The sequence below is a fragment of the Epinephelus fuscoguttatus genome, linkage group LG1, assembly GCF_011397635.1.
Source record: "Epinephelus fuscoguttatus linkage group LG1, E.fuscoguttatus.final_Chr_v1".
Taxonomy (NCBI): domain Eukaryota; kingdom Metazoa; phylum Chordata; class Actinopteri; order Perciformes; family Serranidae; genus Epinephelus; species Epinephelus fuscoguttatus.
In genome coordinates this window covers 21,272,034-21,287,773 of record NC_064752.1, presented here as the reverse complement: position 1 = coordinate 21,287,773, position 15,740 = coordinate 21,272,034, and the positions used below count along the sequence as shown (strand labels likewise).

Genomic DNA, 15,740 nt, shown 5'->3' with positions numbered 1-15,740 from the left:
TCTCTTTCTCTGTTTGTCTGTTCTCTCCAGCTCTCCCTTTCTCTTTCTGTAAAGCTGCTATCAGTTGTAGCCTGGCAGAGAGCGGTACAGGGGAATGCTGACTGTCCCTTTTTGCAGCTGAGCAGTAGAAAATAAACAAGGTTGAAAACCTCCTCAAAGCCACGCACTGTACTTCTGTCAACTTCTCTCCCTCTTTGTACGCCTGTCTTGCTCTCCTCTTTCCTCTCTATGTCAGAGATCAAACCAATCTAGCATCCGGTTAAAAAGTTGAGCTCACACAGGCAAGAACTCCTGTGGAAGAACCCTTTTGTATGTCCTTTTAAGTATTTAAAGCCTAAAACCTCTATGGACTTAGAAAATAAAGGCAACCCAGTGGGCTAAGTTCAGGTTACTGAGGAACCCTGCCAAAAATAATCACTTTGCTGCTTTGCAGAGAGAGAGGAGGACATGCTTGGACTCATCCTTTTTTTAAGTATCTGAAGGGGGGAAAGGAGAGTGGGAGAAGGAGAGAGGGAAATGAAGAGATAGAGAGGTTCACCTCTGTTTGTAATCCAATCTCATCCTGACTCCAAGCTGTTTGAAGTTCTGTCAAGAGAAATGGGCTTTGATCATGTGGACCTAATGAACTGAGGGAGCAGAGAGGGGATAGAGAGGAGTTTTACTTCTGTGCTGCAGCCGTCATTCCACTGATTGTCTGCCGGTTGGAAAAAAAATCACAACATTGCAGTATTTCTTATGTACTGAACAAATATATTGAATAGATAGACAGTAGGGTAGAGCTGAGAGAGCTTTCTGCATTTTATTTTTCCTGCTGCTGTGCAGATATCATTTCAGAATCACCAGTACACAAATTTTACCAGGAAAAGTCTGTTATTGTGAAAGAGCCATGCCTCATATTGGTTAATTAAAATTAAAACATCAACTGTCAACAAAAAACTGAACATTATAACCTTCATGAATGTAGGAGTTATTGCAGGGCTGCATTAGTTTTAGATAGGTGAACCTAAGTGGTAACTGAGTGTAATGCAGGTTCACTGTTGAGCAGCAGTTAGGTCAACAACGTCTGACTCTATACGGTCAAATGTCTTATTTGTTGGCTGGGGAAACCCTCACAGATTCACCCCCTTGTTGAGCGCTTCACTCCTGAACCTCTAACAAGCCATTATGTATCCTGGGTCCTGATTGGACAGAGTGGTGTCACAGTCTCCCTTCTTTTATTGCCATCCCTCTGTCCTGCCAAAAACAATGATGTCACCCTTGTTGCCATGGTACACAGTGGGGCGAGCAGGAACATGCCAGAGAGAGAGAGAGAGATAGAGAGAGGGAGAGAGGGGAGGAGCTGCTGTTGTTTGGGAGGCCATGCTAAAACTAAACATACATGGAGGAACAGTGGAGGAATAGGGCACACATTTTATTACAGTACAAAGCCTTTTCAGTGTGTGTGTGTGTGTGCGTGCACGCCGGCCTTCTGAATGACTTAATGATGTAATTGTTTTCAGATCAGTTTAAACTGGTATTTACCCTGATTTTATGGCTTTGTGCATCAAGAGGTCTCTCCTCTTACAAAAAAAACTGTCGACTGTAACTTACAGGAAACTTCCTCTGGCAGTTAACATGGCTGAGAAAATGTTAGCAGTGAACAAACAGTACAGTGTTATACTGCTAACCAGGGGGGAGGAATTGATACAGCATAGTATTGTGATATTGGTGATAATATTGTATCGTGGATCCTCTGGTGAATCTCACCCCTACTGCCAACAGTAATTAAAGCGCCAATTTCATTCATATCGAATTTTTTTAAAACGTGCAAAATAAAAATGAAATAAATGCTGTTTATTTAGCTCACTGGAATCTTTTTTTTTTTTTTTTAAATGAGCAATATCCAGCAGGTTAATTACTACTTAGTGCCTTTGGTTTATTTATGACTGATTGTCCAAATGGTAGGCCTAAGTCATGTATTTTTTGTCCAGAGTAGAATAACATTCGGACATTCAGACTAGGGATGTTAGTGGTTAACCGTAGATCAGTTGCTATTCATCTGGTCTCCCCTCTGGTTGCCCCAATGGCTTAATTTTGACCTGCAAAACCTGTTAAATCATGGGTATGTTAACGTGGCTGGCTAGCTGTCTGTCAGCAGAGCTAACAGAAAATAAAGACCTTTACAACACAAAACATTATAATTTGACCACTTCTAAATGGACAGTGCTTCGAAATGTGGTGCAAAAGCTCATGGAATCAACAGCGTGCTGGACCAAAAGGAACAGTGCTGCTTGTATTTCCGGTCTTTTTTTTTTTTTTTAGGTTAGATACTGGTTCATGGATGTCGGGCTACTGAAAGCAAAATTGACATCCCTAATGTAGAAATATAAACAGTACTGTTTGAATGATTTCATCTCAACTGTGAAATAATCACTACTGTGAAACAAATCTCTGAAACATAATCAACACTACATTTGAACATTATTTTGTAATATAAAACTGAAATCAAACAGGAGTAACCAATTGGTGTTGCAGTCCAAGGGGTTGTGTTAGTAACTAAATGTTGTATGGGAGTAGTTATGGAGAAAGCTGCACGTAGCATGGGAGTTCTGGTCTGGGCTTTGTGTTTTGTTTGGGAAAAGTCAGACAGATACATGAGGTCGAAGCAGTGGAAAGTCCCCGTGCTGAGACAGAGCCAGTGGTAGTTTTCCTGATTCTCTTTTTGCTCTTACTCCCACTCACTGACGCCTCTGTAGGCCTCCTGTACCCAGGACAAGACTGGGGGTTCGCAGAGAGAGTCGTACACACAGAGAGAAATAGTTGACACCACACACACAAACGTATGCAGAGCCCATCCACAACTATTTCTTCCAAAACATTCCTAACCAGATACTCCTCTGCTTGTGCCAAAAGTTTGTGCCTCACTCAGCAAACTGTATAAGTCAACAAAATCCAAAGTTTGAGCTGGAACACAACATGTATAGTAACACTGTCGAGAAGTAGTTTATGTGGTCAGCTTGTTTAAAGTGGCAATAAAACAGTTCTACTTGCAAATACCATAATTTTGACTAATTACCATAATTTACACCCATGGTTAAGCGATGTGTTGTAAGCAGAGTTGACAGCAACGACACAAGTGTCAGTTCATTCTGACAGTCATGTTTGAAATGACCAAAAGTAGAGCCAAATGTTGTTCTGCAAACTTCATAAATAATCTGACTGTATAATAACACAGATCTTTGCTTACTGCACCGGTGCTATACTTTTGAATTTGTTCTTGTTTTACTGTATTTTCATCTTTGTGTAAAGGTAGTGCTCATCCAATCTCCCCCTCAAATTGATGTTTAAATTCTCAAACTTCTCAAAATAGAGGTTCAACATCACTAAAAACTCTCTGTCTTTCCTTTATCTTTTCTCTTCTTTGCTCTCCCCTTCTCAGGTGAAGCAGCTTTGAGGGGGGACCCCAGACTCCAATCCCTGTCTCTGTCATCATCCTCTTCCTCATCATCATCCTCTTCATCATCGTCGTCCTCATCTTCCTCCTCCATCTCCAACCACCGGACAGGTCCTCCTCCCATCAGCCCCACCAAGAGGAAGCTGAGCGGGGACCAGGGGGACAGCGACATGGATGACAACGAGCATGTGGCAAAGATGAGCCGACTGTTTGCCACACAGCTGTGAGTACACACACTGAGGAACACACATCTGTTGTCGCACAAGTGGGCAGGCACTCAGACACTTTATAATAAAGTCATTAAAACTGAGTTATTCTCTAGATGCTCATTTCCTGAGGTGCTACTAAATATGGATCTCTAATATTCTAATCTTTTCTGTCTCTGTCTTCTGTCTCGATCACACGTACAAATTTTTTTTTACTCGTGTATGCCAGTGTTTCTTTTGGCTATGTGTTTGCGGGCTCCTCGCTCGCTGAAGCTGTGCACAGACGGGCGTTCTCAGAAGTCCCAGTTTGGACTCCAGGGTTCTACGCCAGGTTTAGCCGGCTCCACAGTGTTCTCCTTATAGCCGCAGATCTCTGGAAGCTTGGAAACAGGGACTGCACAACAGAAAGATTACTCACATCTCCAACGTTCCCACATTCCCACTTCCAGAGATTCCAGAGATTCTGGAGCGCTGATTGGCGGTGAAGGAGTGCTGGGGCCGGGGGCAGTGGTGTCAGAGGCCGCCCCTCCTGCTCTTTCTCGGTTTGACTGAGTCAGTCATGGGACTCCAGCCATTGCTATTTATTGCAGAGGCAGTCAAGGAGGTGTTAGGTAGAGCTGTGCAGTTTTGCATGCATGCTAATTCTTCAATATGTCCCGCTGCTGAAAATACAAGTAATATTACGAATTAGTGACAGCTGTTGTTTGTATGTCACTTGTTTCATCGCAGTTATGTTTGTCAGTCAACATGGCTCCGAGGTGACACAATGGAACACAGTAGATGATATGCTGGATATACTGGAAGCCCAGGGATTAAGAGAAGAGCACAGTTACTGGCAGTGTATTTATGTGGTTAGGCATGTGCAAACACACAGATGCATGTGTAGATGCACACACATACTGTCTTGTGTGCATGCTTGCACCAACACTTTGTGCTGCACATTTGCACATTAGGCAAATACCTAAATTAAAATCACTGTTAAAGTAACAGCCAGTACTTCTTCAGAGTGTCAAACACATTTAGACTTTAAAGGTAAGTGGAAAGTTTGCAGCTGTAGTCGGCTTGTGCTCACTGCAGTTACAATTAATTGCAATAGACACAGAGGCAGCAAATGTTCAAAATCACTCCTGCAGTATAATCCACCCCTCTGCCAAATGATCTGTATGTTCAGCGTGTTCCCAGCACTTCACAACATGGCATACAGATGATAAATAAATTGGCAATATATCTGAGAGGATCCAGTTTTTAAGAGCTTTTAGCTGGTGAGTCTCACCATGACAAAAGTTGCATATGTTCAGTGCAGGGGTATTTTGGCACAGCTTGTGGTGCAGGTGGGAAATCTATGACTTCTGAATCAAGAGTTCTAGTGGCACAGGGGGAAGGGTCTTTGTTCCTTCATCTTGTGACTGTCTGGGCTCACATAACAAAGGATTAGCTTGTGCATCTTGACATTTGTGCAGAGTCATCTTGTTATGGATGTGTCAGTGGTGGGAGAATTATCATTATACTCTTTAACTAGGCAGTAAATCCATCTTCCCACTTGTTTTTTTTTTATTCTGTTGTCTCAGTTGTTTTTCGCTCTATGCAAGACATTTTTTCACAGACGCTGTGGTTAACTTCTGCATACATTGATAAGCAAATGCTCCTACTCGTGTGTCACGAGTTGGATTTTATTTTGTAAGTCGCTCTGACAAAGTACAATGGGACTTATTGTCATATCAGCTTACAGTTTGTGTTGCAACTCCCTGCCACAGCTTCTAAATGCAACCATTTTGTGGAATTAAAATTAGGTTCTGTGAAAGTAAAAGTTATATAAAAAGTCTGATGTTAAAGACTTCTCAAACTGCTCATTGTACCATGATTATTTCCTAGAAGTAACCCGTGATAAGCCATAATCCCTTTACTTAATCTTTATTTTAATTATAACCTTGAAGTCATTTGACTCTAGGTGCTGTGGGTTAATCTCTACCCAAGAAAAGTCAATTGCTAGTTGACTTGCTGGAACTTGAAGCTAAATCCAGGGCTTTCACTAAAGCTTCATCAAGATATAATTTTTAAGAAAAAAAAAAAAACACATTTGCCTCAGGGCCATCATAAATGTATCTTTTATTTTTAGTCATTTAATTTGAGGTTTCTCTGAGGGCATTCTTTCCCTGGCAAAGGTAACTGCTGAGGGACTTGTTGAAACCTGCAGTCAGAGACAGCCTCTGAAAAGTTTCCCTCCTTGTTTGAACTGCTGCACCCGGTCAAAGAACAGTGATTACGCTAAAGTGGAGAATGATGGGTTGTTGTTACAGAAAAAGTCAAGCTAAAAATAGCGGGTAAAAACAGCCTCTATAGAAAACACTGTAGGGTACTTCACCGTCGACTCGTCTTTATTTAACGTCTCTGAGCTTTCTGCTTCGTTTAACTCATCTGTCAATTGCAGGAACAGTGATTAGGTTTAATTTGAAAATGATGGACTTGATTCTTGGGAAATAGCTAGACAGAAAACCAGAAAATGAACCCCTGCAACCCCGCAATGCACGCGCACACACACACACACACACACACACACACACACGTACAAGCACACACACTCAGTTCAAATGTCCGGAGATGGTTATCTGACACCATTCTAGCTGTTGGAGTTTGCTGGCTGCTTCTGTCTGTGTAGCTTGTCTTTTTTTGTCTGCACTGATTGCTCTGCTCAGTGTTGACTGTTCCTGCATGTATAGGAGCTTTTGTGTTCATTCTCCTTTTTAAAAAACAAAAAAACGTTCTCTGTTTTGCTCGAACGGCAGTTTTTCTTTCTGCTCACAGCACCAGTCACTAAATAACGCACTTTGTCGAGCTGCTTGTAGTTTCGTCTGTAAGTTTAGTCATATTTTCGGTGACTGTACACACAGACGGACACCTGACACCTTAGACTCGAGGTGGGGCTATGAAGGAGGAAGCTCGGGTTTCTTTTGTTGTCCAATCACTACAAGCTGAAATCGGTGGGGGAGGCACAGGCCGGAGTGAGATACAGAAAACTTTCTGATCCAGCTCAAGCTTCTTTTTAAATGTGGGACAGTATTAACAGGCATGTTAAATGAGTGGGTTTGCTTTTATCATCAGCCTGTGTATTTAAGTGTTTTAATAGTGAAGTCACTATTGCAGTACAAAAAAGTTTATGGCATGGTAAATATGCATATAAAAGTCTGATTGAAAACATAGGCAGTCCCAGTGGCAGGCTGATATGTGGATGTGGTCAGTACGTCTATACTACCGGCACAAACACATGCGGATTGCATGTGTTTGTGCAGGTATGCATGCGCATGTGTCGTCCTGTGTACTGTCCATACATGCATGTGTGCTTGCCCATCTGTGATTATCTGTGTGTGTGTCTGTGCGTGCGTGCGTGCGTGCGTGCGTGCGTGCGTGCTGAGAGGACTCCTTGTCAGGCAGCAGAGGCTACTTTCTCATTTTCTCTGAGGAGTAGGAGGAGTCTTGAACAAAGAAGCCTTATCCTGTCCACTGGAGCCTGCGGGCTGGAAGCTTGCTGCTGCCTGCTCGCCTCCCCGCCACTCCGCAGTTGTAGACCCACCAGTATAAAAAAAGTCCTCTTGCTCAGCTGTTTCATTCCTCCTCAGGAATAAGAGCCAGTCACAGAGCGAGGTTTTGTTCAGGCTTTTAATTGGGGAATATGGCTGCAGGAAAGTGTATTTGCAGCAGCCTGTTACATGTGACTAAGTGGGTGCTAGGTTTGTTGATTTTCTCAGACAAAACAAAACATTTATTGTCTTTCATCATAACCACATTGTTTTTTTCAATATTAACTGTTTTGTTCAGTAAATTACTAGTAACACATAGTAACACAGACTTTCAGCAAACAGTGTCTAGTAGTCATTGCTTGGAGCAAATGTTCCTTTTTCGAGTTCTTGTTCTTGCTCTTTCGCGTGATAATCATGAGGAACTGGCTTTTCTTTTCACACCATTATTTGAGTCGTTAAAAAATCTGACATATGGACAGTGATTCAGAGATTTAAAATCAAGCCACATGTTTTTCACAGTAGTATATAATCTTTCTTTCACATGCTACTCTGAGAAGTAATTCTGTAGATATAGGAGCTAAAAGCAAACCCTAATTCAGTCAGTGTAATGCAGTAAGTACTGTAGGACGCAAACTACAGCTGCTTTCTACTGGGAACTTCATCAGTCAGTTGTTCTCATGGAAGTTTCCCCATAGTCCAAATGGGGAGAAAATGAGAGAGGAGGAGGAGTCTGTGTGAGTGAGTGTGGCCAAGCCAGGTGAAGTCATTGTTACCCTCTTGTTTTACATGGGACTGGACTATTTATGTAGTGTGTGAGCATGTGAGAAAAGGAGGGGAGAGCATGTGGGTGTTTTTGTTTCCTGTGTGTGTGTGTGTGTGTGTGTGTGTGTGTGTGTGTGTGTGAGAGAGAGGAGAGAGAGAGAGAGAGAGAGAGAGAGAGAGAGAGAGAGAGAGAGAGAATCTGTGTGTGTGTGTGTGTGTGTGTGTGTGTGTGTGTGTGTGCGCTCTCATGTTGTTTTCTTTGCCTTCTTGTTGTGGTTGTTCCCATATCCGATCGGTCCCAGCTTTGATAACAAAGGATTTTCTTCAGTTCTCTTTCTCTGCAGTCAGTTAACTGTCAAATATAGGCTTGATTTTTATCAGTAGTTCTGCATGAATGGAAATCTGACAGATTCAAAACGGCTGTGTGAAAAGATGTTTGGAAATGGTGCACAAAAGTTTATCCCACTTGTTGTAGATGTTGAATGTAATGCATGATTTAACAGGGCATTTAATGAATTCATTTTAATATTGTTCTATGTCAAGGACGATCACTTGATTTATACCAGTCATAGTCTGTAAATGATGTCTGTTAGGATACATTTCCGCTGGGGTTCGACTTTTCTTTTTTTAAAGGATACAAATATTATTGCTAACTTCCGCTCAGTCCTGCTACTAAAACCTGGACTGAGCAGAGTAAACTGTGTTGAGATGTTTGTATACTTTATATACATAGCCTGGGTAGGCTCTGTGGCTCTGTGTGTGAGAGTGTGTGTGAGTGTGTGTGTGTGTGTGTGTGTGTGTGTGTATATATATATATCCATTTTGTGGGTTTGTGCACAGACCTCGCTGAGCTTGGGCCTGGTTGTAACCTGTGGTCGAGCCTTCATCCTCCTCTGCTTTTTTTCTTTTTTGTCGTCCTCCCCTCTCTATGCCCTGATTCTTCCCAGATGTTTCCTGTGTGTATCTCCCTCTCTCTCTGTGTTCTCGCTCTTTATTTATTTCTTAAAGGAGTAGGATATGAACCTCTGCCCAACCAAAGATTTATAGTGAGGTTTTCTCTGAAGACCTTAGAGCTCAATTGTGAGAAAAGGCGTAGAACTTTTATAGCTCCTGTATCTTTGCCTCAAAGTAAAATATAGCTAACTCACCAAATTGGCAGTGCACTGTCGAGCTAAAGCTGGAAAACTACACCGTATTTTTAAAGTATTCAGTATATATGTTTATATTTGCTTTATTTAGCGTTTCATTGTGATAATTAGGCGAGTTAGCTCATACAAAGCTGCTTGTTAAGCCAGCAAGAACAAATTACAAGTTTTGAGATTTTACACGAGTACAGCCCTGCAACAGTTTTTTTTTCTTTTTAAGTCATTCAAACACATGATCACAGTTGTGATCTTTAGTTTGAGGTCGACTTGAAGACAGGGTGTCATGTGAATGGTTACTTAAAAGGCTGTACTTAATGACAGATCGGAGTGGTGTAATATTGTTCGAGATATATGACTATATCATTTATGTATTGAGGGCTGGACTCTCTGGGTTTTAAATTAAGGGATCTTCCAGTGAATGCCCACCACAGTGACTACCACTAATGTCAGGCTACACATAACCCAGGCTCTAGTAAAATAGAATCAAATAGATATCTGCTCTCTGTTTCATTGTGTCAAGATGTCCATTCTGACGTCAGTCACACGGTTCTCAATGTCATAACATGAACTGGTGAAAAAGTCACTCTGAGATAGGGAGGATCACGCCTCTGCACTCTTTGTACATATAATTGCATACAACATAGAGGTGGTCCACAATAAATCCAAAATGTAAAAAACTGTCAAGCTAGGTTTTATAGGTGTTGACACTAGGAGTGTCACGATTCTCCAAATCCAAAATTTGATTAGACTTTCAATTTTAAGGTCATGATTTTATCCAAATTTGAGTCTTGATTCATGAAGATAAACAGATTATTGATTTTATTTAGAACTGTCATACACATTTTCAAATCCTTCTTTTAAAAGATTGGTTACATGGTATCTGGCAGAATTACAGATCCTGGTTTTGATTTTGAGTATCAAAAATCTAAAGCTCATTTAGATGAATTTATCATTGAGAATCAAATGCTGACACCTCTTGACAAGTCTGAAATTTATATAGAATGGGTGAGTAAAACAAAATACACTTAGTGTTCTACCAGTTGGATAAGGACAGTGTCATGAATGATACAATCAAATTATTCATCTGTAGGTGAACAGTGCACTCCAATGTGATCACATAGTATGAATAGTCTGAATCTATTCTACACTCTAAAACCAATCAATAATCAAGCCAGATCTGTCACCAGCTTTTGTTGAGATACAAACACCACTATGTTGCTCATTAATATTTATAACCTATAAGAGCTATCTATTGAAATCTCCCATAAACAATAAATACACATCACTTATTATCAGAAAATTGTGACTAAGGTTGTGCTCCCATATTTAAATATGAAATACATATTTACTGTTTGCCATTTTATTTGAGCATCCACATTCTGAGTGTGTAAATTTATCCACTATGTCCCCTCAAAAACACCACAATGGAACAAAAAAGTAGAGGACCATGCATGTATAAAGAGAATCAGATAAAGCGTTGGAGGCCGGTCCCTGCTCATTCATATGAAAGTTGCTTAGTGGCACATGAAGCCAAAAAAGCTCAATTCCCATGGTATGAAACTGGCAAAATCTTCCACATTGTTAGCCTCAGAAAGCAAGGGCACTGGAGACCTACAGCAACCAAGCACAGCTGAGCAGCCAACTTCTACCAGTCAAGCAGCTAACTTCCAGTTAAGCCCTCCTCTTACTTACATTGGGGTAAAAATGATTTAATTTTGCAGCTCCTCTAGACTTTCAAAATGTTATCTGATTGTAGGAATCAAATCCCGATCTTGAAACAAGGCATATGCGGGGGTACTGACATTTAAAAAAAAAAAAAAAAAAAAAAATGTATCCGCTGATTTACAGACATTGCTTTCACAATGTAAGTCTTTGAGGAAAACACATTTTTTTGGCCCCATGGCATCATGTTACAGACACTGAAGTTCCTCCTAATAATCCTACAATACAATGCCCCACTTTTTACAGATGTGAAAAGGAGTGTTGAGTGATGACACAAAATGATTAGTGTCTGAAATCTCAACTTACTGCTCACCTTTGAGTGAACTATTGAGTATCTGAAATACAGATAGAAGTGAATGAGTAGAGATATTTAGCCACAGCTGGTACAATCTGCAGGGACAGTTACTTCAGCAGGAGGTTTCTTGCTATAAATGCCTGCAGTCTACATGCTGGTAATGAGAGCTTACTTGGGTTTTGTATAATTGAGTGCTTTCTCTCAGTCTATACATGCATTGTTAGATCTGAGCTCCTCTTTGTCTGCCCCACTGCTGTGTGATGTTAACTCCATATTGATGCTTGATCCAAGAGTTATAAGTAACCCAGTGAACATTTATTGTGAAATAAGATTAAGCTGCGTCCCCAACCTCTTCCCCCGTCTCCACTCCTCTTGCCTCTTTTTAAATTCAGTTTGTCTCCCCATACCACTTGTAGATGCCAAGTCCCAGAGTTCTCTACTTTTCAAAGGCTGTCCCCCTCTCTCCTCCACTTTTAGCTCTCATCCTCTCCTCTAGCCCCAGACCTGGCAACCCTCTCTGTTCAGCTCTAGCCCTCGTTACCACCCCCATGCCCATGTCTTCTGTCTACCCCTCGTTGTCCGCCCTTTGCGTCCTCTCCCTCTCTCCCCAGCTGCGACCCTAACGATAATTGAGAGGTGAGTAAGAGAGACAAAGACTCGGGGTGGGTTTTGAAAGCCTGATCCCTGGCATGAAATGCGGTCCTGGGTTTGGTGGGCAATCAGGCGAGGGGAAGGCGGGGGCGGTGGATTCGACAGCTACGCCATTCATTGGTCGGATTTGTTGATCCCGTTCACTGGCTTCTGCGACGGCCCCTCTTGTGTGAGGATGTGGGCATGTCTGCTCTTTGGCAATGATTAAAGTTTGGAACAACTTCCACAACCTAACTCGAGACCCAGCTGCTGGGAGGGGGATGAGAGAGTGGGAGCGTTATTATCTGTTTGCCTCCAAGCTAATCTGCTGATTGTTTTTATTTGAAGATAACAGAGTTATACAGGAGTGCTGTGGTTTGTAGCATTTGATTAAAAGTTCATGTTCTCTCTAGAAATAATTCAAACAGTATATTCACTGGGGCACACTTGTGATTATTCCGACCCGATATTTATGTGATTAACTCTACAGTGCAGTTATTTTTTGACTATTTGATAAAGAATGAAACAGAAAAGTGATGCTACTATGGGAAAACATAAAAGCTTGTTGGTGAGCCGTCGGCCAGGGTTTATAAAAGGGCTGCCAAGTCTCTCCCTCTTTAACCCTCAGGAAGTTTGCAGCCGATTGTGAGGAAAAAAAGAGAAAGAAAGACAAAGAGAGAAAAAGAAAGAGGGGGGTCTCTGCTAATGTAAGCGCTCGGCACAAACGAAGGAAACTACCGACCTCAGTCTTTCTTATAGTAGAGGTCCGGACCATTCACATGCAGCCCCCCCCCCCAGCTCTTCCTCTCTCCCGCTCTGTATTCTGTGGAGACTATTTATTTGTGTAGGACGCTGCTGTGGGCTCCAGATGCTTGACCCAGCAGTCAGGTTGCCTGGTCACATGGATCTACAACTGTTTGCCTGAACTTGTTGTTTTGCATCCAAACAAACCTTAAAGGGCTGCTGCAGCTTTTTCATTTCAAGTCTGTTGTGTGTTCCCATTCAGACTTCTTCTGGAGAAATGCCTCCACATGGTGAAGAATAAAGAGGGAATTTCACGTAGTATTCTGTCCATTCTGTATAGTAAATGTGACCGCTTTTCCCCCAGTTGAGACTTGAGTGTTTATGTGTAGTGTTTTTGTCAGTGAGGATGTATTAATTTGTGAATGGATGTGTCTATGCATGTGTGTATGGAGTTGGAGAGAAAAGAGGAGATAGCGAGAGAGGGGTACAGTAAATCCTGCTCCCTGTAACTGGGCCTCAAAGTGTAGAAGGGGAGTGGAGCTGCAGTAAGGGTGTAATACACAGTTGAACACACACACACACAGAACACAGACCACATTTGACGCACTGAGAAAAATAATTGCTACCTGTTAAACTGCAAGCAAGTGCACGGTATCAGGCACCACCACTTCAACACATATCAAACATTTCAAAGTCACTATCGTCAGAGCTGTGAGGAGGGAAATAAAAGAGGCCAAAATCTGTGTTGTGTCAAACTGTCGTTGCTTTAATCCCTTATCCTTATCTCTGCTTTTTCAGTGATTACAATATGAGCTCACAGTTTGGGGAGAGCAGAGCGATTTCTTTGTGGTGGGAAGTCATTTTCTTTCATATGGAAAGTGTGTGGCCAGCCGGCTGTCTTTCACCTGAAGCATTCAGCTCATGGTTGAGTGTGGATGATGTGTTGTGGAGTAGAAGAATGAGAAATATACAAAGAGGGATGTAAACTTCAAGTGTTGAGATGCAGGGAGACAACTCGTCAGCTCGCGTCTATGCTGTTATTAGGATTGCAGGATTTTCGGATCGCACAGCAGTACGTGCAGCCGGCTCCAGGCTCACTGGAGAGATAAAGTTGATTCACTTTACTGAGGAAACCACTTTCGAGCTTTGAACTTTGTGCCCATTTGCCCCTCTGTGCAGGGACACGCTTGGAGTCCATCCATGTTGGATAAAGTTAGGAGAGTGTTCCTTCCTCCTTCTTAGACTTAGAGAGTGTGTGTGTGTGTGTGTGTGTGTGTGTGTGTGTGTGTGTGTGAGCATGTGCTTGTATAAAACAGTCTTATCAAACCCCACAGCAATCTGAGAAGAGTGTGTGTGTGAGGTCAGTATTAATAGCTTCTGCTGGTCCTGCAGTGTTTGACACAGAGCCCCATTTACAATTGCTCTTTTGTTTATCTTCCCTCTTTTCTGCCTCATCTCAGCTCTCTCTTTCTCTGAGCCCCTCTTTATCTCGCTGTCTTTATTCGTCTCTGCTCTGCTCATCTTTTTTTTCCCTCTGTCCATCTTTCTGCTTTGACACACCATCTGCCACCAGTCTTTCCTCATCTTTCTTTGAGCTCATCCCACAAACCGAGGATTGGGTTTCGGGTAACTTGGGGTCGTGTTGGTAAAACAGAAAGATTTGTTTAAGCTCTGGATTTCTTATGAAATCTCCTCTTTGTAGTAGTAAAGAGCAAATTGGAAAACATTGGGGTTGTCTTTAATCCAAAGAGCAAATATGTTAACTATTAAACAAAACTTGAGTTTTCTTTTTTACTTAGAATTGTTTGAGGCTAAACCAAAATTGATTCAGTACGTCTTGTAACTGGATGCATAGTCAGTAGAGCGCTATCAGATCCCACTCATAAAATAAATACACATACATACACAACCCAGTGTGCAGGTTAAATTCATGTGCCTCTCTCTGTTTCCCAGGAAACCTAACGGAGACTACCGCAGCTCCCCCATCTCCAAGGACCGGAGCCGGAGCCCCATCGAGCGCGTGGTGGTGCCCAGCGCTCTGGGAGTCCACAGCAATCACCTGTACAGCCATGCCCACCACCACCACCACCACCTGGCCAGCTTAGCCGGCATGGACCAGCCACTGGCACTCACCAAAAACAGCATGGTGGAGTCTGCACGCAGCAGCACAGCAGCTATGGCCACAGTGCCGCACACAGTCAGCGCAGTGGAACGCCAGCAGGTAACTTGCACATCCTGTTCCTTTGGTTCTGGTACTGACTACACATCTTTTTGCAAATTGCTGGGTAAAACCTCATCTCTGGTAGGTCCCCCACATGATGTGACTAATGTGCTCTCAATAGCCAGGCTCTTTGGATGGTGGGGAGTATAAATTTCCTATTTGGCTTGTTAACCAAAAATGTTTTAAAACCCTGGTGGTCACTGAATCATTCGCTCTCCCTCAAGCTTCAAACCTCCCTTTGGTCTGCCGTCTTTACTTGAATATTTGCCATTTTTCTAATGCTGGTCTCTTTTTTACTTATTCTTCTTGCACACACTCTTATCACAATTGTCTATGTTGTGTTTGTGATCTCTGAATGTAGAATTGTGTTTTTGTGTTGTAGAATCGTCCTTCAGTGATCACATGCGCCCCGGCCAACAACCGTAACTGCAACCTGTCTCACTGTCCAGTGTCCCACAACGGCTGCGCCAGCCTCGCTAACAACTACAGGAGAATCAACAGTGAGTGCACTCATGCGTCCTGATCAACAAACACAAAACACACAACATCCTAGTTCTCTTTACTTTATTCAGTTTTAGCTTCATGGCGGAGGGAGTGGTGATGGATGAACGTATCTCAGTAATTAATTGACACAGATTGTTACTAAGTTATCTTTGCTGGGCCCATTTGTCCCTAAAATTGGATATAATTTTGGAAAAATGAGTTTCCCATACAGTGCAGTTTGTGGGAAACCTCTCCGTGAGTGCAAATCACCCTCCAGAGAAAACACAACCACTCATACTCTCCACATTCAGACCGACTTATATAACTAGTGATACTAAAAAAAAAAAAAAAAAAAAAATCATCCCAGTTTCCTGTCAGAGAGTCTCAGAGGCCTCAACATGCTTTATTTACTACCTTGTCTGTTATCTTTGTGCTGTAAAGGAGGCCTGAGCCAAACTCATGTCTGTTTTATTCAGCCTGTCTGTGAGTGTGGGTCATGTTTTCTGTGGGTTGATAACTTAACTGTGGCCATTTTTATGATCCCAGTGAAATCCCTATGATCTCATTGAGGTTAACAGTGAAAT

The 15,740-nt window shown here is 42.2% G+C and overlaps 1 protein-coding gene across 2 annotated transcripts in view; it reads left to right on the top strand.

Moving 5' to 3' along the window:
- The window catches only part of vgll4b (vestigial-like family member 4b), a 51,244-nt gene that overhangs the window by 31,723 nt on the left and 3,781 nt on the right, over window positions 1–15,740 (top strand). For both annotated transcript variants that reach the window (XM_049589033.1, XM_049589024.1), the window contains 3 exons: window positions 3,419–3,656; window positions 14,406–14,673; window positions 15,056–15,173. In XM_049589033.1, the coding sequence (XP_049444990.1) occupies window positions 3,419–3,656; window positions 14,406–14,673; window positions 15,056–15,173 (624 nt within the window). The remainder of the gene's footprint in view (window positions 1–3,418; window positions 3,657–14,405; window positions 14,674–15,055; window positions 15,174–15,740) is intronic.